The sequence below is a fragment of the Micropterus dolomieu genome, linkage group LG17 (genome assembly GCF_021292245.1).
Source record: "Micropterus dolomieu isolate WLL.071019.BEF.003 ecotype Adirondacks linkage group LG17, ASM2129224v1, whole genome shotgun sequence".
Taxonomy (NCBI): domain Eukaryota; kingdom Metazoa; phylum Chordata; class Actinopteri; order Centrarchiformes; family Centrarchidae; genus Micropterus; species Micropterus dolomieu.
Genome location: NC_060166.1, coordinates 15,509,043 through 15,536,042, shown reverse-complemented (window position 1 = coordinate 15,536,042; position 27,000 = coordinate 15,509,043). Strand labels below are relative to the sequence as shown.

Here is a 27,000-nt window from a genome sequence, read left to right as displayed (position 1 = left end):
TAGAGATGAGATGAGGAGAAAGCGAGTGAGTAGCCTCACCTCAGCTCTGGGCCACTGAAGCACAAACCAGATCGGTGAAGGTTGTACAACATTTTAGATGCAGTCTACATCAAATGGTAGCAATCTTATATACATGAACATTTAGCATGTTTCATTCACACACACACATACAAGATCAGAGTGAAACATCTCCAAATGCACACAGATGTATTCATAAATCCATGTTCATATACAGGAACATAATGTACATATACCTACACACACAAGCATGTGCTCATAATATACACATGATTTCATACAAAAGCATGTACTCACACAACAACACTCACACACAGAGCCTTGTGTGCTGTCAGTGTGCCCTTTCTCAAGCTCTCTGGATGAGCAAACATGAGCTTTGTCGATGTTAACTCACACTGCCAAGGCCTCCGATTTAGATGGTGAAAATAGCCGCTGTTAAGGAGCAATAACATTTAGAGAAGGGGCTGGGAAGACTCTTTTAATAGGACTCACTTAAAATTCATAGTTGCTATGCAAAATAAATCAGCAATTTCCTGCGCGGGGGCAGTTGGGAAGGGGATGATGGGGAGCGAGGGAGAGGGAGGGGCAGCGAGTGAATAAGAGATGAGGTTTAAACGTTGGCAGTCCCAAGTCTGACACATTCCATCATGTCGGGGGGTGGGGGGGGGTTGAGGGTGCACACAAGCACATGTACACAAACACACACACAAGTGGCACCCACTTTTGATTTTTTGTTGGCTGCATCAAAGAAGGAAATGTTCTATGATGGGGAAACGAGTCTGTGTTTATTTGTTCATGAGGGGTTTTACATGCATGTGGCGTGTGCATGGCCTATTTTATTGTCAGACATATTCTGGTATCAGTGTAAAGCCATTTCAAAGACACGTTTGAGGTCATTTAAAAACTGTGTTGCAATTAAATAGTTTTCCTCCTAACGAACACTTACAAGTTATTTTGGCTCTAAGGAGCTTGTATTTAGTGCTAATTAGCAAATGTTAGCAGCTTGAAGTGGGCCAGAATGCACCGACGCAGTACCGGCACCTCGACATTTTACTCTTCGGCGTACCGGGACATTACCCGGCTCTTACTCTTGTTCAAACTCTCAAACATTGATGTCAGCTTCAGACTGAAAAATTCGGAATTACCTCACACCTTTATACTGTATGTACCACTACAATAATAAATAACATTCAGAGCAAGAAACAATCTGTAGCCTAGCATGTTCTGGTCTGGTTGTGCTGCAGAATGGGTGAGGTTTAACACATCAGGGTAATCCAGACACCATCAGGCAAGGTGTCATTCACACAAGTACAGTATAATAAACGATTCATTATAAATTCAAGTGCTTTAATTGACTTGTGATTGTCTAACCTTCCTGGCTCTCCTAGTATGAGCAAACTGGTGTTGGCTCCTACGTGAAGCCAAAACAAATGATTACAAAGTTATCTACAAACAGACCCAGGGGAATACTGTATATGTGGGGAGACGTGTGTGTGTGTGTGTGTGTTTCTAAATCCTGTTTTCAGTTGTTTGTATGTGTCATTGCTTCTGTTTTGGTTTGTTTGTGTATGTGTGTGCATCCCTATGTGTTTTCTTGTCACTGTGTCACTGTGTCTACACTTGCGTACTGGATTTGTCTTTGTTTGTGCATGTGCACGGGTGTGTGCGTGCGTCTGCCGTTACTCGTGCATGTCTGTATATGTTTCGAATGTGCGTGTATCTCTGTGTGAGACAACAGCACGGCCAGCGGACCTGTCTGCTGCGTATGAATAATCAAAGTGGTCTCTCTCTCATCATTAAATCATCGCTGTCCTGGTGGGAGCCCGAGGAGGGAGATGGAGTGAGTGAGCGAGGGAGAGAAGGAGGGAGAGGGATCATAGTTAGCGCTGCAGGGGTACATGCTCTCTCTCTCTCTCCTCCATCGTGTAGTGTGGCTGAGATGTGTCATGAGCACAGGTCTTTTCTGCTCTCTGCGCTCGCCCACTTAGCTCCTCCAGACACAGCCGCTCTCATACACACACATTCATACATATGCACGCAGAGTGTAACACTCATACCCATGCACACAGACACATTATTCAGGAGCGTACAGACATTCACACACTGACTCCAACACACACATTGCATCTCTTCTTTGAAGAGAAGGCCCCCAGCTGATACTACACAGGTATCTGCCACATGCAGCTGCCACTACTGTCCTTTCCAATGACACAGTATTCACCAAAACACATATTTACATATTCAGGAAACCTTTCATAAACGTATGGTACTAAACACTGGACTGTAATGTAAATTAAGATGAATTGACTGATCACTCAACAGAAAATTTACAACAATTTAAATAGTTAATTGTTTAAGCTGCTCTTATCAGTATTTTTATATTAAAAATGGATTAAATGTGTAATTTAAATTGCCTCACTTCAGCTCTACGTAACTTTAAAGCATCTTTGAGACCATTGTTTTGGTTTTCTTGCCCTCAACTTCACTGTCATTTAAAGTCACAGCAAACAACCGTTAAACCCGTCAGTACACTACCTGCCAAGCAGCAAACAACAGGTATATTTAGTGACTAACTATTGAACATAGTGGAGCATCAAACAGCTCAAGGGATAGGTGTTTCCCTCAAGAGATGGTGGAAATCGCATCGTATCTAAAAGGGGAGTGAATATTGGACACACAATTATAAGGTGAATGATGATAATGTTGCTCTGTAAGTGCTCGATGTTTAAATAAGCAACAGTTTGATAAGATGTTGATAAGATGTCTTTACAGGCTGATAATATGTCAGTGTTGTGTTTATAGCTTGGTTCCACTGCCCCCAAGTGGCCAAAATATCAATTAATGTAGCTTTAAGTAATTTATTAAGCAAAAATGGTGAAATCATTGTAAACGGACCAACACTCTAAACCCAAAGACTTAGGTGTGGTCTGATAAAACTAGCAATTCAAAGATATTGCTTTTGTAATTTCACTTTTCACAATTCTGCATTTCAAGGGGTACATTCTTGTATTTGTTGATGTTGAAACACCTCTGTCTTTTCCTTGTGTAACTTAAAGCCTGATTATTGCACACCAATGAATGGCGTCTTGCCCAAAATAAAATAACAGACCTGGAGTGCTGTTTGGGACACAGCAGATTAAAGTTGCATTTGTTGAATAAAGCTTTGAATGGATTCCTGTGATCATCTGCTCCTACAAGTTTCACCGAGCTTTGAGTCACTCAGATTGTGTCAAGTCAGATCATTTGAATTCTATAATATAATTTGAAGTCTATAATATTAATAAAGATAATGTCCGTAATGTCCAAATTTATAAAGGTGAAAGTATCAATTTATTCAGTTCAAACTGCAGAAGTTAATTTAGTGTATCTCAACTCAGGCACTTTACACTTTGGAGATCATTATACTGTGAATATCACCTTAAAGTCTCAGTAGAGAGAAAAAGGTGTGTGAATGAAAGAAAGTGTGAGTACAGACTGAGTAGTCTGCATGAGAGACATTTACAACAGATACTCACACACACACACACACACGAGCTAGATGTGTCGGTAATGAGCCTGGTGTGCGTTTACAGCGTAGAGCCAGACCGGCTCCACGCTCAGACCGATGGGAGTTCAGTCAGGAGTCACCACTTTCTTCTCCGTTCCTCTGCCTCATCCTCAGAAAGCAGCACGTTACCGTTCGCTGTCATTATCAAAGCCGGCACAGGCTTACCTGAAGGGCTCTGTTTCAATCTCTAAGTATTGCGGGAGACAGGTAGACTCAAACACGAGTTCATGATGGTCCCTGGAGTGTTTAAATGGTTGTCATAAATGTCAGGGAAAAACGAAAAAGGAGTTTTCTCAGTATAATACAAGAAACACAGTCAGAGAATTCATATGTGCTGTGTTTTTCAAAATATAAATTGATTTCTTGTATTTTGGAATAAAAGAATTAACACATGGCTATGAGAACAATTATTTACAAAGTGGTGCTTTGTGAAATGGGAATTAGATATACTGTTAAAGAAGATGATGTTTGAAATTACTCTATTATCATCTTCAACAACAAATGTGCGTAAAATGGCAAAAACCTGAATGTTTTAACTAATCTCATCGTCTTATATTCTTTCCATTTCCTGCTGTTCTTTCTATTCTTGCTCTTCCTTCTCTCTTCCCCTAAACTTCTGTCCCCTCCATCCAGTCCCAGCCATGATCACCTCCTACCCCAACACCACTCTGGCTACGCAGGGAGAGGAGAAGAAGATGAGCTGCATTGCTCATGGGGAGAAACCCATCATGGTGCGCTGGGAGAAAGAAGAACGCATCATCAACCCAGAGACCAGCCGATACGTGGTCACCGTCAAAGAGGTGGCCGACGAAGTCGTCTCTACGCTGGTGGTGAGTGCTCAGTTTCACCGTAATACACACATATTTTCAATCAAATTTTAGGGGAGCGCATAACCTTCAGTCACTGTGTATGTGTTCAGACAGATGGGGCAGAGAGGGAGAAAAAGTAGGGAAGGCATCGCAAAAAAAAAATCTGGCTCAAATAATCTTAAAATCGTCGAGTGTAAAATATTAAAGAGCTCCCTTTCAGTTCAATTTAATGGATATTAAAACACAGTATGAATGAGTACATGTGTAATGCAGAATTGTAAAATTGCAAGGAATATGCGCCTTGAGATAATTTAGTAGTTAAGTGTCCCAATGGGTTCGGATGAAGAGTGTTTGCCCCCCACCCTCTAGTAAAGGATATGAATATTGCAGTTGAGTACAAAATCACTAAGGATGAAACATAATTGTATGCCCTGCATGTGGTGTGTCTCTATGTAGATTATGCCTACTGTTCGCGAGGACTCCGGTTTCTTCTCCTGTCATGCCATCAACTCCTTTGGTGAGGACCGAGGCATCATACAGCTGACAGTGCAAGGTGAGCTCCCCCTCGACTCACACTCGGTTCACCTCAGCTTTTTCAGCGGGCCTGTTTGGAAGAAGACAGAATTCCCTCCAGGAGTAGTAAAGATTTCAATCATTTATTAAGTCATTCATTTATTAATTTAATTGCTGCACAGTGTGAATCCTGTGGTTTACAGTCCTATCCTTAAACTCTCACTGGGGAAATCACAGACGAAGTAAAACTGATACATCTGTCTGGTCTGTCTGCCTACCACTATAACGCTCTCCTGTTTTCACACTTTTCCTCAGAACCTCCCGATCCTCCGGAGGTGGAGATCCGGGAGGTTAAAGATCGGACCATAGCTCTCCGCTGGACCATGGGCTTTGATGGCAACAGCCCCATTACAGGATATGATATTGAGTGCAAGAACAAATCAGGTAGACACAAACTCAAGAAACAGCTCATGTCACTGTAACAATGTGTAAATTGTTTGTAACAATTACTCAAACATGGCAGAAATAAGAAATTTTTACTTTACTTTACTTTATTTTACTTTATTTTTATTTTACTTTCCAGTGCTAACGGTCTGTTCTCCCCCTCTGTTTCTTCTAGCGTCATGGCTATCAGCCCAGGTAACCAAAGATGTGTCACCGCAGCTCAACCAGGCCACTATTATTGACCTCCACCCTTCCTCAACTTACAACATCCGCATGGTCGCCAAGAACATCATTGGCAACAGCAATCCTAGCAACGAGCTCACCATCACTACTGATGAAGCAGGTTACTGCTGTTAACTTCTCATGAGCACGACACCGAGTCCCGTGGAAACGCCGTCACCCATTTTCCTAATTTGAGTTTAAAGTTCATAGAAAATTAGCTGTTTGGAACATTGTTACTGAAACATTTCACTTTGTTGTGAAATTAAGCACTCTTTGAAAGTGGCAACTTTACACTATCACCAGGATTTATTTTAATACTTTAACTCAGCTCTATACAGACTCTCTGTCCGATTGCTAGTTTGGAAAGAAACTCCTGAGCTATAGTGTCCATTTCTTCTTGGTCCCCAAACCTGTTGAGTCATTTGCACATAATTATTTTATGGTTGTTTTAAATGGAGGCCATCATCTTTTATATCTGGGGAAGCAGATCAGTTCACTGTTGCTTGCAGGCGGCTCTATCGGTGTTCACTTATCTTCTATTGCCTATAATGATGCCCTCACAGGCATACCAGCACATTTAAATGCCCCATTTTACTGGATTCATTGCTAAAATAAAATCATAAACTGAAAATGAAATAAAACATGTATCAATTTTCACATTATTTCAATGGTTAAAGTTCATGATGTTACAGATTTATTTTAAATTACTATTAAGTTGAAGTGGAAACCTGAATGTGAACGTGCATGTAGGAAAACACATTCTTAACTCGATACCACCATCTAGTGAAGTTGAATGGGATGAAACACAAGCATGCTTTATTTACAGCTCCTGACGGCCCACCACAGGACGTCATTCTGGAGCCCACCTCCCCACAGAGCATCAAAGTTTCCTGGAAGGTAAAGTCCAGACTTTATGTATATAACTATGAACCCCAACACCGATATACAGTATATACCAGCATGTAGCTTATTCTTTAATGTACATCTCTTCAGTAATTAAACATGAAAAGGGTTTGAGAAACACAAAGACATTTAGTTTTTTCTCTCTGCAGAGTTTAGTTTAGTAATATATGAATGCGTTAAAGGCTGTTAAATCTGCATTCTGGATCAGTAGCTATGAACTACATCAGATATTACTGTTTATTTTTGTTTGATTTTTTTATTTTGACCCACAAAAGACTAGTAATCACTTTGTGAAAGCTTATTGGTATCTGAATAAAGAATAAATAAATAAACTGTTTATGATTAAAAGCATTAGAAGGAGCAACAGTGACTTGTTAGGTATACAACTATACGTTGTTTTATAACTTGATAATTATTTGATCATTATTATTAAATAAATGACACTGACAGAAGATGAGTAATTATGTTTTATATGTAAGTCAACTCATGATTTTCATGAGGTCTTCTAACCGTTTTCCTCCTGATCCTCGTCTCGCAGCCTCCCCAGAAGCACCTGCAGAACGGTGTGATCCGGGGCTACCAGGTGGGCTACAGGGAGTACAGCCCTGGGGGGAGCCACCAGTTCACCATCATCAGCGTGGACACCACAGGAGACACCACAGAGAGCATCACACTGGACAACCTGAAGAAGTTCACTCAGTACAGCGTGGTGGTGCAAGCTGCTAACAGAGCAGGCACCGGGCCATCCTCCCAGCAGGTGGTCACCAAAACCCTGGAGGATGGTAAGGAGGGATCTGATGTGTTATATGTGTTCATAATCATATCAGATGGTCAGTTTAGGGGTCCCTGAGAACAACTGGTTTACTGGGTTATCATTTGAAGTTAATATAACCTTTATTTTCATTTATGTGGACTACTTGCTGTTTGAGTTGTTATTTTGAACTGAATGACGTGAGTTTTGAACCCTTCAACCAAGGCCTTTTAGATGCAGTGGCTCAGTGAAAAGGCTCCCCTCTACTGGACATGTGTTGAATTACATCAGTCAAACAAACAGGGACCACCAAAGTCTCTGGTTATGGAGGACTTGTTTACTGATTTTACAAAATATAAACAGTCCCTTCTTGTTTTTGAAGCCCTAATTGTTTGGCATTTAAAAAAGCCTTATTCTTAATTAAATAATAAATTAGATGGGTTGGGTTTTTTCCTGCTTCACAAAAATGACAAACGTTTCTAACACACTATACTCTGTAAATATGTGATGGAGTGACTGTAATAATATTCAGCATTTAATAACATTATATAAAGATATTTTCACTAATAATCTCTTGGGAGTCTGAGGATGCAGTTATGCATATTAAGCAACTATAACATTCAACCATTTTAGAATTAAACACTACTTTTCACTAATGTCTGATTATAAAGAAAAAGATGATGCAACTGCTGTTTCATTGTAATTGCCTACATGAGGGTACTTGCTCAGACAGTCGCTGTTTTTGCCTCCATTAAACGTCCACTCCAACACTTTTTCTCCTCTCATGTCTCTGGCAGTGCCATCTCGGCCTCCTGAAAATGTCCTGGCTGTGGCAAAGTCCCCGGAGGTCATCTCGCTCTCCTGGATTCCTCTGCCCAGAGAGGCTCTCAATGGAAACCTGCAGGGATACCGAGTCATCTACTGGGCCAACCTGCCTGATGGAGGTACTGACATTAATGCACCCAAACACTGATATCATTAATAGATCAATGCAGTTTCATTGTCATTTTAAGTCAGTACTTAAAGACACCTGACTTTTCATTTATGCTGGGTTTGTTTTTCGTTGCCGTTGCATGTTGTCATCGTTTATCCACCAGGGGAAGCTGTGGTATAGTCATACTGTTTCAGAGGTGGTGTGTGTGTGTGTATTTGTACGTGTTTCATATAATGCTTTATACTTTTTCTTAGAAATAAAGAGTTATTTCCTGATAAATAACAAACAGCAGTTGTCTGATTCACCAGTCTATCTTCTGTATATCAGACTTGTTCTATTTGAGGTTAATGAGATGCTGTTTGTATCATTTTGCAACTTTTTCAAATTTTAAGTTTAATTTTCAGCATCTTATTTACACTTACAATATCAAGTTTGAATCTACATTTTAATTCACATACTTGATGAACAACGATGATTTTTAAATGTGCCAATTACAATATAAGGTGAGAAGAGTGGAAATACAAAGGCTGCATTGCACAAAGGGGATATTTGTGGTTCCTGTGTTTTTCCCTTCAATGTATACCATGCTGTACAGCAGTGATCCAACCTGCGGTCTGGCTGGTCTCCATCAATAATTCACAATGCAATAACTCACTGAGGCCTATTGCCTCAGCTCTGAGTGACGGGACATGAGGGAGTAGAGGAGAGGGGAATCAAAGCAAAAGTAAAAATCCCTCAATACCTGTTTTTTGGTTAAAAACACACATTATGCCAAGGAGTGCTTCCCGTACATAATCTATACTGAACATTCTCAGTTGAGAAGACTGGAGTAAAATTACCATACCACTGCAGTATGTTATATATAAATCTCTTCTCCTTTGTCAGAACTAGGAGAAATCAGGAATGTCACCACTAGTCAGCCGTCTCTGGAGCTGGACGGGTTGGAGAAGTACACCAACTACAGCATTCAGGTCTTAGCCTTTACCAACGCTGGAGATGGTGTCCGCAGTGAACAGATCTACGTCCGTACTAAAGAGGATGGTATGCTGCATCACTAGATATAACAGAGAAACACAGTCAAATTGGTGTTCACCCTACTGTACATCTTGCGAAGCAGGAAAAAAATAATAATCATAATTTAACCATGGTTATTAGGTGGTCAGTTACATTTCTTTAAATGTAAACATACAAAGTTTATTCTACGTATAGCAATACATACTAAAGCTACATATGCATTCATATTCAATAGGTTTATCTTGGCACCTCTTAACCCTGCACTGCTCTCTTCTTTCCCAGTTCCTGGTCCTCCAGCAGGGGTTAAGGCTGCAGCCTCGAGCAGCTCTGTGGTGTTTGTCTCCTGGCTGCCTCCGCTCAAACTCAACGGCATCATCAGGAAATACATCGTCTTCTGCTCTAACCTGCATCCGATGGTAATAGCATTTGTATACCAAATGATTTTCAGTGATCCGCCACAAACCCCCAGTACTAAATACTGAACATAGGAAAAACCCAATCTACTATCTGAAGCTTTGAATCAAACCATCAGGGCACTCGTGCCACCCAATGATACATTGATCCTTCCTCTCTCTCCGTCTTACAGGTCATGAGTGAGTTTGAGGCATCTCCAGATGCATATTTCTACAGAATTCCCAATCTGGCTCGAAACAGACAATACAGTATCTGGGTGGTGGCTGTGACGGCTGCTGGCCATGGCAACAACAGTGAGAAGATCACAGTGGAGCCTCTGGCCAAAGGTACACCACCACAAACTGTATGAATCTTTATTGTCATTAGAATATTGGTTTTCATTAAGGTATTAATACGTGATTCAAAAATGATATCAGTATCAAGGTCATCTTTTTAGGCCAACAGTAGCTGAGAACGGATAGCAAGAATACGTGTTAAACATTGACCCAAAGCACTCTTTTTAGGGATTTGTGAACCGGTCTTATTTTCTTGATAGTTGCTGAAAGTGTCCTTTTGGCCATCAACAAAGTTGCGTGTTTTGGTTGTTTTTAGCTCCAGCCAGGATTCTGACCTTTAATGGGACAGTGACCACTCCCTGGATGAAAGATATTGTTCTACCATGCAAGGCTGTTGGAGACCCTCCTCCTACCATCAAGTGGCTCAAGGGAAAGTAAGTCACACACAAACAATCATGTAGTATCGCTCAGTGCAGATAGAATATCAGGCTGTCATGGATATCACAACACCGTAATGGCTTTTCATCGTGGCCTACAGTGTTAAGTTTCCCAACATTGTTTCTCCAGCACTAATGGAACTCCTACACCTGTCCTGGTGGATGGTCGTCGTAGTGTCCACGGCAATGGCAGCTTCATCATCCGCACAGTGAAAGCAGAGGATTCTGGGAACTATAGCTGTGTGGCCAGCAACAACTGGGGGTCAGATGAGATCACACTCAACCTGCAGGTCCAAGGCAAGCAGACTTAGGAAACGCATAAAAGAGCAACAATGTTTTGCTGGTTGACAACTTTTGTTATCACACATCAACTTTTACAGAAGTTAAAATGTATATGGGCTTGGAACTTGAACAGCTGCAAGGTTATATACTATTTATCTGCTCACCTGATCTCTAAGCACAAAGGTTTCTGCTCCCTACTTTCATATAGCTCCCACAAGTAAAAACAGACAGTAAACTCAACAAATGATTGTTCCACTTTGGCCTTGTCCACATTTCTGTTACAGATTAGGCATTGCAGCTCCACAGGGAGACATGAAGCAGTCTGAAACAAATAATAACCATGCAGTGAATTTTTTGTTGGTCCTCAGTCCCTCCTGACCAGCCACGCCTCACAGTTACCAAGACTACCACCACATCAATCACATTGTCATGGATACCTGGAGACAACGGTGGGAGCTCCATCAGAGGTGAGAGCGACGCAGTAGCACACACAAACAAACAACAGACTAATTTTAAAACAGCACGGTTTCAGGACAATTTATGTGATGTGATATGCTTCACCTACATACATTATCCTCAATAAAAAAAATCACCTCCCTTCAGCTCTCCTATGATAACCAATGTCACATCTTCCTTTACTCTGGTCTAACGTTCTTGTTCCTGTTTCTCATTATCTGGTGGTCGGGCTGAATAATCGAGTCCTAAAAGATAGATTAAACAACAGCAGGGAAGATTAGGTCTGTTTAACCGAAAGATTAAAAGTGCTCCATCTCAAAGAAAGCGCAATCACAGGGAAGCGATTTGTGGTGATTTATCATTGCTCCTAATTATGGGGAGCCTGTCTGTAGAGTTGTAGTCACTATAAACGCTTTCAATGATATTTGTTTTTCTTCCTTCCTCCCTGCATCATCCATCACCAAAATACACACAAACCTAAGCTTATAACTGTCTATTTTTAGCCAGGCTTGCAGCGTGCTCTAGGGAAGGCGATGTTGGTTGGTCTCTCGTCCTGCCCTCAGTCTTACTTACCCCAACACTTTTGTCCAAATAACTTTAGCTGGATAACTGAATAATTAGATGAATTGCCAAACAATTTGTTAAAAAAAATAGTTGTTTACCTATAGTGTCACATTGCCCAGACATATTATTCAGCTCCAAGTTAAATCCAGTAAAATGAAATAAGTAATTTGGAAAAATACATTTCCACTCAGTATTACCACTTTTGATCAGAACCAGAAGCTGGTAAAGGCGATAACTTTAATGTGATTCAACAGGAACACAGCATTAGTCAAGCTGAGTCAAGACTCAACCTGACAGGCCGTATCTGATCATCTAAAATGCCAGTGTGTAGAAGATGAACAATGTTTGATTTAAGAATAGCATCTCCATTTTTTATCCAACAATTTTATATTCTGGTGAATTATATTCTCCAGTCTTCAAATTAAAAGTTGTCTTAAATCCACCAATAATCAAAAAGCGCCTTCATGTAGGGATTTCTATAGGTAATAATAGATTAGATAAACTCAATTATTACATTATTGGAAAGACATTTATGAACAAATACGAATCTTCTGTCTCCCTCATCTTCCCCTTCTCTTACTCTCTCACCGTTTGCCTCCTCAGGATACATCCTGCAGTACTCAGAGGACAACAGTGAGCAGTGGGGCAGTTTTCCCATCAGCCCGAGTGAACGTTCATACCGTCTGGAGAACCTTAAGTGCGGCACCTGGTACAAATTCACCCTGACGGCCCAGAATGCAGTAGGGCCAGGGCGCATCAGTGAGATCATTGAAGCCAAGACCCATGGGAAAGGTACAGAGTGCCACACTAGGGAACTGAATTTGTTTACTACATTTTGAGTATTGAATCTATTGAGACTTTTGGGAGTTATAATACCGTACCTATAGTACAGTTGTTCTGTAATAACTAAAGGTAGAATGAATTAAAGTAAGTAAGGCAAACCCTTCTTTTCTTAGCGTCTGAAATTTGATGACATGATCTGATTTTATGTTCATTGAAAAACTCATAACTCAAACCCCATTAAATGGTGGCAATTTCAGAGAAGAAAATGCCCTGTAACTCATATTCTTTAGAGCTGGTTCACTAGTGTTCATGTAGTATTTGACTTTTTTTTTATTTCCACAAAAGATTTCACATCGGCCGGCGATGAAACTATTTGCCAAAGTCTGAAAAGTTGATCAACTTTTCTCCCTTTCTTCTCCTCAGAACCGCAGTTTGCCAAAGAACATGAACTCTTCACCAGCATTAACTCCACCAGGGCCAGGCTCAACCTGGTTGGCTGGAACAACGGCGGCTGTCCAATCACCTCCTTCATACTGGAGTACCGAGCAGTGGACTCTGCCACCTGGACCACTGCCCAGCGCACATCGCTGACCAAGAGCTACATCCTGTACGACTTGCAGGAGGCGACCTGGTACGAACTGCAGATGAAGGTCACCAACAGCGCCGGCTCAGCAGAAAAGAGGATCACCTTTGCTACTCTCAATGCTGACGGAAGTGAGTTTGGATTAAACAGATTGTCACAGAGTTGCACAGATATAGAGGATCACTGGATCAGGATGGGATTGCTAAGTATCAGTAGCAACTTAGGGGTAATTTAAAAAGTTAAAAATAATAATAATAAAACATTCCTCCAAATTGAAAATAGTCTAACTTTTTACAACTAGTAGTAACTAACTAGTTACAGATAACATAATGACCTGGACAGGAAACAAGTATACAGACCACCAAAAGGGTCTGGTAAGCAGCTTTGTTTCTTCTTCTTTTTGTGTTGTTTGATATCAGATCTCATCCATTTTAAGATGTTATGGGACAGTCTTACAGTAGCTCCCTAAAAAGGTTTTGTAAGGAGTGCAACACCATGTTTCACATCAACACACACTCAGAAGAAGTAAGGTTGAGGGCAGAGGGAAGAAGCTTATGACTGAAATCACTTTCTGGATTTTTAAATCATTACATCAGCTAAAACAGCAATGCACCCGTTACTGCGACCGTTCGGGAAAGCAGTGATTCGTGTTGTGCCACTGCAGTGTGTGCTTGAAAAGTGCTTGCAAAAAAGACAGTTTTGTCAGCCTTTGAACAAATTGACAGGTATTCTGACGGCTCAGCTGATTGCGAAAATGGCGACAGTCTTCAGATTCTCCAAGGGGCCATGGTCTAGCTTTATTTGCCTTGGGCTACAGATTGTCAGTCATACACAAAGGAAATGTAAAAGCTATAAAGAAGGATAGGAGATGGTGGGAGCTCTATGGTACACTCCAGACTATTCATTAATTTTCTTTTTGAGCTGCCTGTCACGATGTTATGTGTGAGTGGATGTGGTTTTGCATGCATACAGTACATGTGCATGTGTGTGGGCGTGTTTGTGCGGATGCTATTGTCAGTTTGACAGTGGGTCTATAACTCAGCTGAGCTGCTAAGCTGCAGCCCAGGAGAATAACAGCACATATTCATTCACCTACAAACCCGTTGCCCCAGCTTTGATCTGGCGGAGGCTTTTCTACTGTGACCACATAATAAATTTGAACTGTGAAATTAAGGAAAGGGATGACATTAGGAAACTTTCACACATTTTAAAACAGTTAGAAATTTCTGTGAACAACCAAGTAGTCTGCGACCCTGTTCAGAAAATGGATGGATGGCTAATTATATTAATAATATCAATGTCAAGTTAAAGGCAAATTAATTACCTAAATTGCCATTCTGTGGGTTTAGAAGTACAGGGAATTGTTTTTTTAAAGAAATGCAGCTTATGGGATTCCTAGCATTTTTATGTTTAGAGTTCAAGGATTACAATAAAGTCTGCACATTAAAAATATGCGTGTGGATAATCAATATTCAAAGTTGAATTCCGAAGCATTTTTCATCCCTATAAACTTTAACTGTGCTGCATACAAATTAGTTTTTTTCCACCCTTAACTTGCAGGAATAATTGTTTTTCAATATTGTTATTTTGGTCTAGCAAAAAAAACCCACAAACTATCAATTCCTCATAAATGTCTGAATATGTTTATTTCCAAGGTACTATCCCTCCCTTGCTGAAGATAGGAGACCCCATCTCAGACAACATGTCGGGCAGCGGAGGTCTAAAGATGGTGGTGACCATCACCTCTGTTCTCGTGGTAGCTGTGCTGGTCTTTATCATGCTTATGGTGCTAAAGAGGAGGAGGAGGGAGCAGAGGCTCAAGAGACTCAGAGGTGGGTTGTAGATCAAATTATAGTTTATTTTGTATGAACTGCATCTCATAAAGAAAAATAATCGCTTTTTTTGAGTAACAGGAAGAAGACTACACATTTTATAGTCCCTAAGCACATCTGCATTCTGAATACACACATGGTGACAAACACTTACACACATCCAGTCTGAGCATAACATGCCTGTGTGCAAACATGCTCACAAACACACCTATAAGCACACAGACAAATGAAAGGCAATGCATTCAGAGAGCTATGTAATTGAATCATTTGACGCTCAAGTGCATCTGAACCGAAAAAAGCTGAGGCTAAACTTTGCTTTTATAATTAAGAAACTTCAGTAATTGTCTCTTCAGGTCAAACACCTCCATGTTCATTTCTCCAACTGTATCATGCTTTCGTTGCTTTTTTTCTGAGTGCAGTTGTCAGTGATTGTACAGTATTTCCACTGCTGTAGCTTATCAACTAGCATAGTACTATTATCGTATTAACTGTGTCTTTGCTGACTTCACAGATGCCAAAAGCCTGGCAGAAATGCTGATGAGGTATGTATGCTTAATTTCAATTTACGCTGGCTGTTTCCCTTTAAGCAGCGAACATAAATCACAATGCAGCCCAGAGTTACAGTGGCCATCAGTAAATATCAAATATATTGCACACAGGATATGCTGTCCCTCTTTGCCTTCTTACAGCCACTTATCAACTTAAATGGAATTGAATTAGCATTTCTGCGATACAATGCAAAAATCACACAGCTGAAAAGTAATGCATTTTTCTCATTAACCTCCTCAGTAAGAACACACGGACTCCAGACACAGTGAACAAGCAGCAGCAGACGTTAAGAATGCACATCGACATCCCCAGAGCCCAGCTCCTCATCGAGGAGAGGGACACCATGGAGACAATTGGTAAGATACTTGAAGTGAGACCATGTGTTTATTAGTCACCATATTCATTATGCTCAGGACCTTCATAATATTTTTTTTCTATCTCTGTCTTTTGTTTTCCTGCTTTACTTCCTTTTGTTCCTTCCCGCTATCTCCTCTTTCCCTGCTCTCTCTGTTATTTTTCTGTCTCTTAGATGACAGGTCCACCGTGCTGCTGACAGACAATGACTTTGGGGAAACAAATAAGCAAAAATCCTCAACAGTGACCCACACAGTCCACTACCAGTCCCTGTCCCAGGCCACTGGACCGCTGGTGGACGTGTCCGATGCCAGGCCTGGAACCAGTGAGTCCCACCACCGTCAGTGCTCAACATTTATTTCCTTTACTACTAATATTTTTTTTGTGCTAGTCTTGTGTTACTAACATAATGTTGAAGAAGTTTCTTGTGGCTTTTATTTGGTTTCTCTGCAGCCATGAATCTTGTGCTGCTAATATTCCTCCTGAATCTAGTTCTATAGTTCTATTCTTGTAGATGGATGTCACCTTAAAAGAAATTTACCTGGTAATAGTATTTCATTGCACAGTTGCATTTGAATTACGTGCAAGGCCAATTAGTTTTTCACCTTGTCTTAGCTTAGCTATAGACTGCAATCATACAGCATGTAGCCGCCTTCCAGCAGTTAGATTAGAAAGACTCAGCAACGGTGCTGCAGATTGTCCTGGGCTTCTGGTGTTTGAGCTCCGCTGAAGCAGAACTGATGAAGAGTAGCGATCTCCCTGCCTCTTGTTGACACGTCCTCACCTGATTGCACTGCTCCAACTGGCCACTTCGACTTACACGTGCACATACAATCATGGACACTGCAATGAAATGATTTTTTTGCAGATTGTAAGAATGCAAGAATCGTGACATTTTCCCACCCAAGTTAGCCAATACAGATTCAAGTATTATTACTAAAATTCGCTTTTGATCATTTGAGTACAGCTAGACATGCAGGTTATCTTTGCTAATTAAATGGTTCTGTTGCTAATTTTACAGTAAATTACATTAAAGGGGCATACTCTTCTTTTCATCACTAGAAAAAACCCCACTAACATACCTTGCTTTTTAAGAATGTTTGTTATCTGCCCTCACCAATAGTATGCCATCAGTATAAGGCCATCTGTAACACACACACATGGCACTGAATGATACAAATGCAAGGACCTGATGTAAAACGCACAGAACATTATCATAGTTCTGCTCTGACTCATACATGATTATGCTCATATCATTGGTTCATTTAACCTGGAAAGTGGGGCATGAACCCAGTTAGCTGACTCATCCCTTTTTTTGTTGTTGGCCAAACACCTCCATCATTTCATCCCTCCGTCCTCGCTGATAGAATTACTGTCTGACCTACTAAATTACCAGCACCATTCTTCTCCGCACAGATCCAATCCAGGCCTTTTCTAAAGCGTCTTATTCTGATTTGGCCCAGCGGTGCAGCAGCCTGTCTGGGTCAGGCTGAATACGATACTATTTACATGTCTGTATGGAGACCTTAAGATTGATGATAATGTCACTGCACAGAGCTGTGGGATGGTAATGTTCATGTCGTTTTTGGATACTGATGAGCCACATCTAAACAACTGTTAGCTGGGTCATTGTATGAATTAGCCAAAAACAGGGTCAACTGTTAACGCTGACTTGCAACTGAAGGTGGGGAAATTCCTAGATTAGTCTGTGTCTTTCAAGGAGTTTGTTTGTTAAGACTTAATATTATATTCTGTACAATGATGACAATGATTATTTTCATTGTATTATTGACAGAGTTATTTGGAAATTAAACACACTCTTCGAGACAATTCACAGATTTGAAATAATTTATACTATCCAGTCCCGGGTACATATAGACTCTTTAAGAAAACACTGATGTATGCTTATGAATAGAATGATCATTTGATGTCTTATTCAAGCTCTAATATCTTTTTATTCACATAATTGAAGCTCTCAGACTTGAATGACTTCAGATCCCAGACCAAGAGAGTAATTCTAAATATATGAATTTATCACAACATTTTCAGTCAGTGCTACAGTAGTTAATGCTGTGTCAGAGGACTCATGCTTAAATTCATTACCCTGAAAAATGGAGTAGCTTTTATTAGCTCTGTTCTCTCCTCACTAGATCCCACTGCCAGACGCACTGCCAAAGCTGGTCCTGCCGCAGCACGGAGCCGCTACGCCAGCCAGTGGACCCTGAACAGGCCGCACCCCACCAGCTCCTCACACACCCTGACCACCGACTGGAGACTCCCCACCCCACGTGCCACTGGATCTGTGGACAAGGAGAGCGACAGCTACAGTGTCAGCCCCTCACAGGATACAGGTAGAGTAGAGCAGGGTGGATGGTGACCATGACAGCTAGCCAGGAACAACATGGAGCTTTTTTATAATTCAGGTTGGTTGATGTTGCTTTATTGAGATTTTCAAGTGTGAAGGCGATCAGCATGGCTTTCAAATTGGCTTCTGCGCAATCCAAAATATATTGGCAGTATTTTTATGATTTGAAAGTGCAACTTTGGGGCGTACTCTTGGCTGAGGCTTCCAGGGTGAATCCAACTTAAACCTAAGCCATTTCCCTCGATCTCTCACATAGTTTTTATTTATCACTGTACTGTATTAAATAAAACTAAAAAGCCACAACAACCATATAAAAACACTACATAAATAAACTTAAATTTCACCTGTATTTAAAAAATCTAGTGCTGCACTCTATTCTGTATTTCTACAACAATTAAAATGTTCTGATGTGTAATGTGTGTGTGTGTGTATCAGATCGTGCACGGAGCAGCATGGTATCAACAGAGAGCGCATCCTCCACCTACGAGGAGCTGGCGAGAGCCTATGAGCACGCCAAGATGGAAGAGCAGCTCCGCCACGCCAAGTTCACCATCACCGAGTGCTTCATCTCTGACACCTCATCCGAACAGATGACAGCAGGGACCAACGACTACACTGATAGCCTGACCTCAAGCACGCCGTCTGAGTCCGGCATCTGCCGCTTTACCGCTTCGCCGCCCAAACCTCAGGATGTCAGTCGGGTCATGAACATGGCCGTGCCCAAGGCGCACAGACCTGGTGAGGAAGTGGAGTTAACCACACAACTAATTCATCGTTGTGTTCCCCCTATAATCACTGAGCAGCCCATCTGTCCCCAAGCAACATCAGTTTCAGATCATCTTTATTTTCATTAATGTGTTATATGTACGAGTGTAAAAGAAGATGTGAGGAGGGTGTAGTTAAAGTTACAAGGGTAGACAAGAGGGATTTAAATCAAATCCTTCAGATTTGACTGGGACCTCTCTCACCTGTTTTGTTAGATCAGGAGGTAGAAACTGAATAAATTAGACCTTTGACCACACGTCAACATGCTTGTGGAAACTTTATGAAGTTTTTGCCAACAATAATAGTTTTTAAGATTCATACACCTCCTGCGTTTACTTTTTCTCTGCTACTATAGCCACTACAACCCACAAGCTAACAGTCAAGTGCAGTTTTATATGATGGGTTTGATTAGCTAGATCGATTTATGTACTGCACAGGAGGAGGGAGGGATTCAAAACCACATTTAGCATATAACAAAAGATAACTGAGCAATTAACACAGGGGCATTTTTTTAATTTAATTTGTCTTTAAACTTGTTATGTAATCCATTGGCAAGCTATGAGACTAGATCTTTATTTTCTCTTGGCAGAACAAATGTCAATAATTTGGTTTCTTGGTTTAAAGCTGTTTTGTCAATCAGGTTGTAAGAAACTACCCGGTATCACTTTTTATTAGTTTGTTATCTGTGGAAGCCAATTAACTCTTAACTTGTTGCTAATGGCCACAGATTTCAATCCTGGGGTGCATCCCATTAGTCTTCAGACTGCTGCTACATATAATACAGAAAAGTCTCATTATACCATGACATAGTACATCAGACTCTGTGGAAGTTTTAAAGCTTTATTCAAGGCCTTCTGTGAGAGTAGCTCCTCGCTTTTCTCCAACCTTTAGAGCCTTAACAGAATAAGCAAACCCATCACACATCATAAATAAGGATTATGAGATGCAGTTCCTCCAATAGCACCACGGGGGTTACTCCTCTCAGGTTGTAGCCTTACCTTATGTGACCCTCTGCTCCTCCGGGTAGCCCTGTGGATTAATTACAAGTTATGGCAGAGCATCCCGACAGGCTGCCGACCCCACACGGAAGCCTAGACATTCAAACAGACAGACACCCTTCTCCCTGACACATGTACACAGCTCATCCATCACCCCACTCACACTGTCATGTCATAGTGTGTCTGGGGCTAGCTATAATTAGCGTTGTTGGAGGTGTCCTGTCTGAGGACCACAAATCTATCTCTGTGTGTATGTGTGTTTGCACAAGAGGATATGTTCCCAGAATCCTCAGTTTGACCAGACAAAGGTTGAAGCCATCAGATCTGCTTCTTAAGTTTCAGGCAGGACGGCAGACTCATATCACCAGCTCACCGGGGAGAGAGGGCAATTAAAGGCTATCTGTTAACCTAACCTGAAGCTATTATCACAGTGGAGACCGTTCAGTGTAATACCAGACTCTTAGCCTTTCAGGATGGTGCGGCATCGCTGAGTGCTAGACTCTGGTGTCAGTTGCTTTGGGGGAAACATAATAGGCAAAAGAATCAAGCTGCGTTGCCTCTACAGTTTCCTGGTGGGCTGTTGACTCTTTGTAACGGGTTGTGTTACACAAAATAAACAATATGCACTCTTGTATAAAGTGCGGTCTAAGCAGGAAAATTGGAAGCACATTTCTCAGGTCGCATGAGTGTGTGAGGCCTAAATGTCTATTTTATATTTTCATTGCTTTTTTAGCTGCGTCAAATGTTATGTATTTCAGCTGACTCTACAGTCAGTGAACTGTAAAATGATTGTGGTTTTTTGAGAGGCCCGCAGCAACTCTGACAATTAATAAGTACCCAGATACAGGGGCAGTTAGATTTACATATATTATTCTAATCACTGGATCTCGAGGGCTTAAAAGATAACGAGCCTTTATAAATAGCTGCTCTGAAGAATGTTCATCCTTACTGCAAGAAATTTGTTTCTCCATCTGAAAAGGTTGAAGTTCTTGTTAATCAATCCAACTACAGTATGGTAACACTACATGGTCCAAAAGTACGTGGAAACACAAATATTACGCCTAGATGTGATTATTAAATACATTAGTCCTAAGCAATGGGCATTGATATGCTTATATGCTGTAAGGCAACCTGGCTCCAGGGATTTGTTCCCATTCACCTACATGACATTCAGTTGACCAGTGATGTTGGGCGATAGATCCAGATCATCCCAAAGACGTTGGATTGGGTTGAGACTCTGTGTAGGCCAGTCAAGTTCTTCGACACCAAACTGCGAGAACCATTTCTTTATGGAGCTCACTTTCTGTACAGGGATGTTGAAACAGGAAAGGACTTTACCAAACCTTTGCCACAAAGTTGGAAGCACAATGTTGTCTGAAATGTCACTCTATGTAGTATTAAAGCAGCATTAATTGATGTTTATGGCCACTTGGGGGACTGAGAAACAAACTGTTAACACTACACTGACATATTATAACCCTTAAATTGTTATGGTGAACGTGTCATTAAACAGTTGCCTATTTACACTCTCAGCAGACATGGACCTGTTGATGCTAAAATGCTCCACACAGCTGAGGGGAAATGCAGAGTAAAGTGAGAAGCTATGATGGCCGACACGACACGCTCTGTCGGCTCTTGTGCTAAATAATATGTATGTCCAAATTTCACTTCTCTTCTTACTTCTAATAAACCAGTCAACTACTATTATTACTACTGTTACTACTACTACTACTACTTCTTGTTCTTTGCACGTATTCAACATAGTGACGAAACGCACTCTGTAGATCAGTTTGTCCTTTTGGGCTACTGTAGAAATGGCAGACGTCCATGTAAGGGGACCTGCAATGTACGTAGATAGCAATGGCTCATTCTAAGGTAATAAAAATGTAACGGTTCATTATGTAAGGTCTTTAACACCACTTACATAGTTATATTATATTACATTTCTGTCAATAGATCCTCCTAAATACTACACACTGGGCCTTTAAAGTATGAGATGAACTAAAAATGGTCACTCAGCACTTGTAAGTAGAGTGTATTACAGTATTAATCTATTGAAACCCAGACTCAGAGTGGAGGCCACTTTAATTGACAGCTGCTGAATGACCCAGCTTCAACCCCATCTCTGTCTCTATTACACCTTATTGACCTTAACTGGCCTCACCTATCCATCGCAAAGGTCAAATGCAGATGGAAACCTTCTCATTCATTCATCCCTCATCTCATTTCATGTGACCGCCTTCACCGGACATAGTGCTTATTATTTGTGCTCTTCTTCTTCTCATGCCTCATGAGATAAAATCCATTGGGTCCATGTCCCATTACAGCTTGCTCCTCAGCACTGTGCTCATAAACCTTTACAGCAGTGCTGGTAATTACAGGCCTACATGCAGCCGTCCGCTTATGATAGGCCCCACAACAGACAACAGTGTGGACTCTGCTGAAGATTCAACAGACACTTGCGCAGATTAATGGCTGGGCAGAGAGTTGCTGTTGTATTCTGGTTATACATACCATCCCATTACTGAACGATCTGCATTTACTGGCTGATGAATTTTCAAACTACATTTCTAATGAGTTCCCACAGAAACACTTAAATCTACATTTAATTCAATAAACACTCCAGCCATTCATCAACTATACTGGCACTAATAGGGCTTATTATAAAACACAGTAAATTATGCATTCTCCCTTTGAATCCAGAAATCCATTCTCCAAGGTCAGATGTTGGACTGAATCTACAGACGGCCTTGTCTATGCTGGCATTAATGCCGAGTAGCTGGCAGGAAGTGTGAGAGTGTGTGTGTGTGTGTGCGTGTGTGTGTGTGTGTGCGTGTGTCCACACAGTATATACATTACATTTGAGCATGTGTGGGCTGTGGACATGTGAACGTGTCGGCACGTGTGGGAGAGAGAACGTGTTGAACAGTGATCTTAGCAACGAATCGTACATCTGTAAACGCCTGTTGATCTCTGGTCCTCTGAATGATGAATGTGAAGATGAAGCAGTCATGAAACAACACAGACAGCAGATCCTCAGCTCATCAAGTGTTGAATATCTGGTGCAGCCCAGTAGATCTGGCAACCTAACGCCCTTCTGTGAGGGACTAATTTGCTCTGTTAAATATGTAATCCAATCAGTAAAAGGGATACAATAGCAGTGGAGGTACCATAAACTCACTGAACCGTTTTAACCGGTCTCTCCCTATCTTTCTCTACCTCTTATCTAACACTCCAGACAATTACTTAAAGATTTGAAGAGACAGCTTTTAATCGGGGTTTATCACTCAGTTAAGGTATTAAATCTGACCTGCTTTATCTTGCTACGGGCATTTAAAAGTTATTCTGTTTCCTAATAACACTCCAGTTCTTCCTCTCCTACAGTGCAAGCAGCAGAGAGGAGGTTTGATAACTCCCTAACGCCCTAAATATATATATATATATATAGAGAGAGAGAGAGAGAGACGTAGTCCATCATTCAACTTCATCACTGTAAGAAAAGATAACTCAGAAACTTAATCATTGCATCAGTCCCTGACAATGATAGCAAAGATAACAATGTAATATTCAGCTCCCTATTACATTATGTTTTGCACATTTTCCTCGTAGCAACTATTAAATCAAATAGATTCACACTTGGTGAAAATTGGTATTACATTAAAATAATAGTTATGCGAATAATAATCCCAGAATGGCCCGAGGTGAGCAAATGTAACAGCGTGAATTTGACAAAAATATGGATTTTCAATTGTGTGTGCAGACAAAAAAATGAGAGCACATACTGTACACAGAAGGGATCCCAGAGAACTACTGCACTGTCTGTGACATTTATCATTGTTTCATGAGCAAATTTGTTAATATCTCTTATCAAAAGGGAATGATGAAAGTCACACATGTATGATTTTTTTTTTTGTAGTAATATGATTATTTACATGATGTGGGCATTAAATGAAATCTGCGCTAATCAATACTTTTATACAACATGAACAATTGACTATGTGCAATTTGACAGTTCCCCTCAACACAACTCTGTCAGCTAATTGTTTTGCTTTTACAACCCACAACTTGTCTTCTTTTACTCCCACCACTCATCAGGTTTTCAGCAACAACAAAAAAAAACATAACAAAAACATCCTACAATGCTTTCCCACCTCCAAACAGCAGACACACAAAGTTGGCCACTAGCTGGTGAACATATTGAAGCATTTAGTAGCTAAAGAGACAGATAATGGTAGAGACCAAAAACAGAGCTAAAATGAGAGTGAACATTTACTCAAAACAATTTTTCATTGTAATTCAAAAGTTCATAATATGTCAACGTTGCATGATCACAGTGCACTACAAACTTTTTTCTACAAATCAATCACCATTGCCATCCATTCATTCGTATCAACTTTATGATACGTCATAGTTCCACTGCTTCTAAGTGCTGCTTTAAAGGGTTTTCACTATTTCATTTGTCTGGGCAGGGAGATAAACTGTAATTTAACTAAACCTTAATTGTTACCTGTGTGTTCCCTCCCAGGAGGAGAGCTGGTTCATTTGCCGCCTTACCTCCGTATGGACTTCCTGTTGAACCGTGGCGTGCCACTTGCAGCACGAGGTGGAGGGGTCAGCAGCAGCAGTGGCAGCAGCAGCAGTGGAGGTGGAGGAGGAGGAGGTGGAGGAGGAGGAGGAGGGGGAGCAAGTGGTGCTGGTGCTACAGGGGAAACAAGAGGAGGAGCCATGGGCCAGACCTGCCTGGAACCCCAAAGGAGCCGTACCCTGAAGAGGCCACCTCCCATGGAGCCCACCCCAATGGAAGTGCCCTCACCCAGGGAGGTGCAGCAGTGGCAACCAGGAACTGCCTCCACACTCCCCCACAGGGATGTCCGGGAGAGGGGAGAGGCCCGGGGTGAGGTCCGGGCGGAGGTCTCCTCCTCAGGAGACCTTGCCCAAGCACAGGCTGCCAAGCTCAGCACTTCCCAGGAGTCACTGCTGGACTCCAGAGGACATCTGAAACAGAGCAACAACCCCTATGCCAAGTCGTACACTCTGGTATAACACTGGGACACACACCGGACTACTGCAGACACACAGGAGGAGGAAGGGCAAGGGACAGATGACAGGCACAGGATGGACAGTTTTCCACAACAGATATTGTTGTATATAGAGCCGTTTCCGACATGCGTCTGAAGTGGATGCTTTTCTTTGAGTCTGTCTTTCTTTCTTTCACTCTTTTCTTTTTTTTCCTCTCTCGCTCTTCTCTGTTGCTTTCACACTTTTCATTCTCTCACACCTCGCTCCTCTTCTGATGAATTTTCTCTCACAGTTTTTATTTTCTACTTGAGTATTCTTTTATTCTAAAGTGACAACATATGAGGATTGCCAAAATGATTTATTTAAAATTTGAGAAAGAGAAAAAAAACTATGGAATTTATATCAAGGACAATTATAGTCATTATTAATATTACTATTATTATTATATAAAAACTGAAAATATCTAAAAAAACAAGAAGGGAAAGGGAGGAGGACTCTGGAGCACTCTGCAGGAGAACATTGCTTTCTTAATTTATTTTTATTTTATTGTCGCAGTGTGATGAAATCTGTGATTGGGTAACTGAGGGGGTTTTTAGCACTATGAAGAGACAATAGAGGAGAAGAAGAGAGACAACGGACACGACCGCCAATGCTGACCAATCGTAATGTTTTTCAACCTTTCTGACGACTGCATGGCGACTGATCAAATGACAATTAATAGGAATGGCTGGAAATCCAAAAAAAAGAGAATTTTGTCACACTATGAAATTATACAATGTGAATATATATAAAGAGATCACTTTTATTTGTGGATATTATGGGGAAAATGATTTGGTTAATAAAGTCCTTAGTCATGTTTGCACACATCTGACTTTGATTTTTGTGGCTCGAGCCCAACATTATTCCCACTTCCAATCCTTTTGCTCTTCTTTGTCCCATGTTCTGTAACCTACATTCCTCTTACACTTTCCATTCAGACCTCATTTATAGAAAAACAGGAGTTCTTAAGATTTGATCAGGTTTAGATTTGAGGATGGTCCATTTTGAAATGGACCATCCTCAAATCTAAACCTGATAATTGACTGTTAACCACAATTTACCACCAGGAATCGTGCTGAAAACGGGCATGTGGTTAATTTCAAATTAACTTTGAAGTAGCTAATTTTGACGTAAGTCAGTGGCTCCAACCATTTTTATTTTGCTTCCCCTGAAAACAAAGCATCATCCATATGGGTTTAATTGAATGTATATATGAGTAATAGTTCACCTGTCAAATTGTTAAAATTGAAAAAAGATTTTTTGGAGTTCTCAAGGGGTAAAACTCTCCAGCATTTTACAAGAAAACAGCATAGAAATATAATTATAATATTAATTATGTGATGCAGAATATAATTTTATTGTATGCTTGTTTGGGACCTTTGAAGTAAGTCATTAAGTTAGAGGATTAGACCTTCACTAATGGTATAACACAGTTTTCTCTACACTGATTGATCTGAGGAATAACTAAGCTAAGGTCATGTAAACATGTGAATCTATTTTCACATAGTAGTTCTAGTTGACCCTCTTGCCTGAGGGTTGTGTTGTCAAAGGGTCATACTGCTAAAAAGACAACTGTGTCAATCCAATACATTTAAAACCTGATACTGTATCCCAATACTGTGTCATTTGTGAAAGGGTCACTCCGCTGATTTACATCAATTTACTAGTGATTCTGGAAGAGTCTTAGAAAAATAACCCTGGTGATGCCATTAAATTTACCACAGTGCACATTTAACAGAAAGCCTCAGTTACAAACTAGGGACACGGAGGAGCCTAATAACCGTTGCATTATGGGAAGTGTAGCATCCAGTGTTTTGGAGCTTGAACAACTAAACGTCAGGATTTCATTTCCTTTTCTACATTGATTTAGACCATTATTTTACAAATCTGTCTCTAACAAGTCCTGAAAGTGCAATATTAAATCTCTGACATACTGTTAACAAGAGGCTATTTGTCATTTAGAGATCAAATAACATATACTTTTACATTTCCCCTCAGATAATTTAGCTTATTTGTTTTCATTTATAAAAAAACAGACTTGGCTTTAAAGCCTGTTTAAAAGTAACAAAAATGTGTCCTGAACAAAAATGGATTCCGCAGTAAGCCTCTAAGACTCGTTTGAAGGGATTT

General features: G+C 40.8%; 1 protein-coding gene across 5 annotated transcripts in view; it reads left to right on the top strand.

The window, feature by feature from the left end:
• The window catches only part of dscamb (Down syndrome cell adhesion molecule b), a 102,492-nt gene extending 76,797 nt beyond the window's left edge, over positions 1–25,695 (top strand). For 2 of the 5 annotated variants that reach the window (XM_046074331.1, XM_046074334.1), the window contains 22 exons: positions 4,199–4,395; positions 4,831–4,927; positions 5,203–5,331; positions 5,507–5,674; positions 6,380–6,450; positions 6,995–7,238; positions 8,005–8,151; positions 9,027–9,182; positions 9,438–9,577; positions 9,742–9,895; positions 10,161–10,278; positions 10,412–10,578; positions 10,932–11,030; positions 12,187–12,375; positions 12,790–13,080; positions 14,605–14,781; positions 15,293–15,323; positions 15,571–15,686; positions 15,860–16,024; positions 17,835–18,035; positions 18,485–18,787; positions 24,338–25,695. In XM_046074331.1, coding sequence (XP_045930287.1) covers positions 4,199–4,395; positions 4,831–4,927; positions 5,203–5,331; positions 5,507–5,674; positions 6,380–6,450; positions 6,995–7,238; positions 8,005–8,151; positions 9,027–9,182; positions 9,438–9,577; positions 9,742–9,895; positions 10,161–10,278; positions 10,412–10,578; positions 10,932–11,030; positions 12,187–12,375; positions 12,790–13,080; positions 14,605–14,781; positions 15,293–15,323; positions 15,571–15,686; positions 15,860–16,024; positions 17,835–18,035; positions 18,485–18,787; positions 24,338–24,855 — 3,878 coding nt within the window. In that variant the 3' untranslated portion in view covers positions 24,856–25,695. The remainder of the gene's footprint in view (positions 1–4,198; positions 4,396–4,830; positions 4,928–5,202; positions 5,332–5,506; positions 5,675–6,379; positions 6,451–6,994; positions 7,239–8,004; positions 8,152–9,026; positions 9,183–9,437; positions 9,578–9,741; positions 9,896–10,160; positions 10,279–10,411; positions 10,579–10,931; positions 11,031–12,186; positions 12,376–12,789; positions 13,081–14,604; positions 14,782–15,292; positions 15,324–15,570; positions 15,687–15,859; positions 16,025–17,834; positions 18,036–18,484; positions 18,788–24,337) is intronic. The other 3 variants (XM_046074333.1, XM_046074332.1, XM_046074330.1) reach the window with 3 other exon arrangements.
• The last annotated feature ends 1,305 nt before the right edge of the window (positions 25,696–27,000 follow it).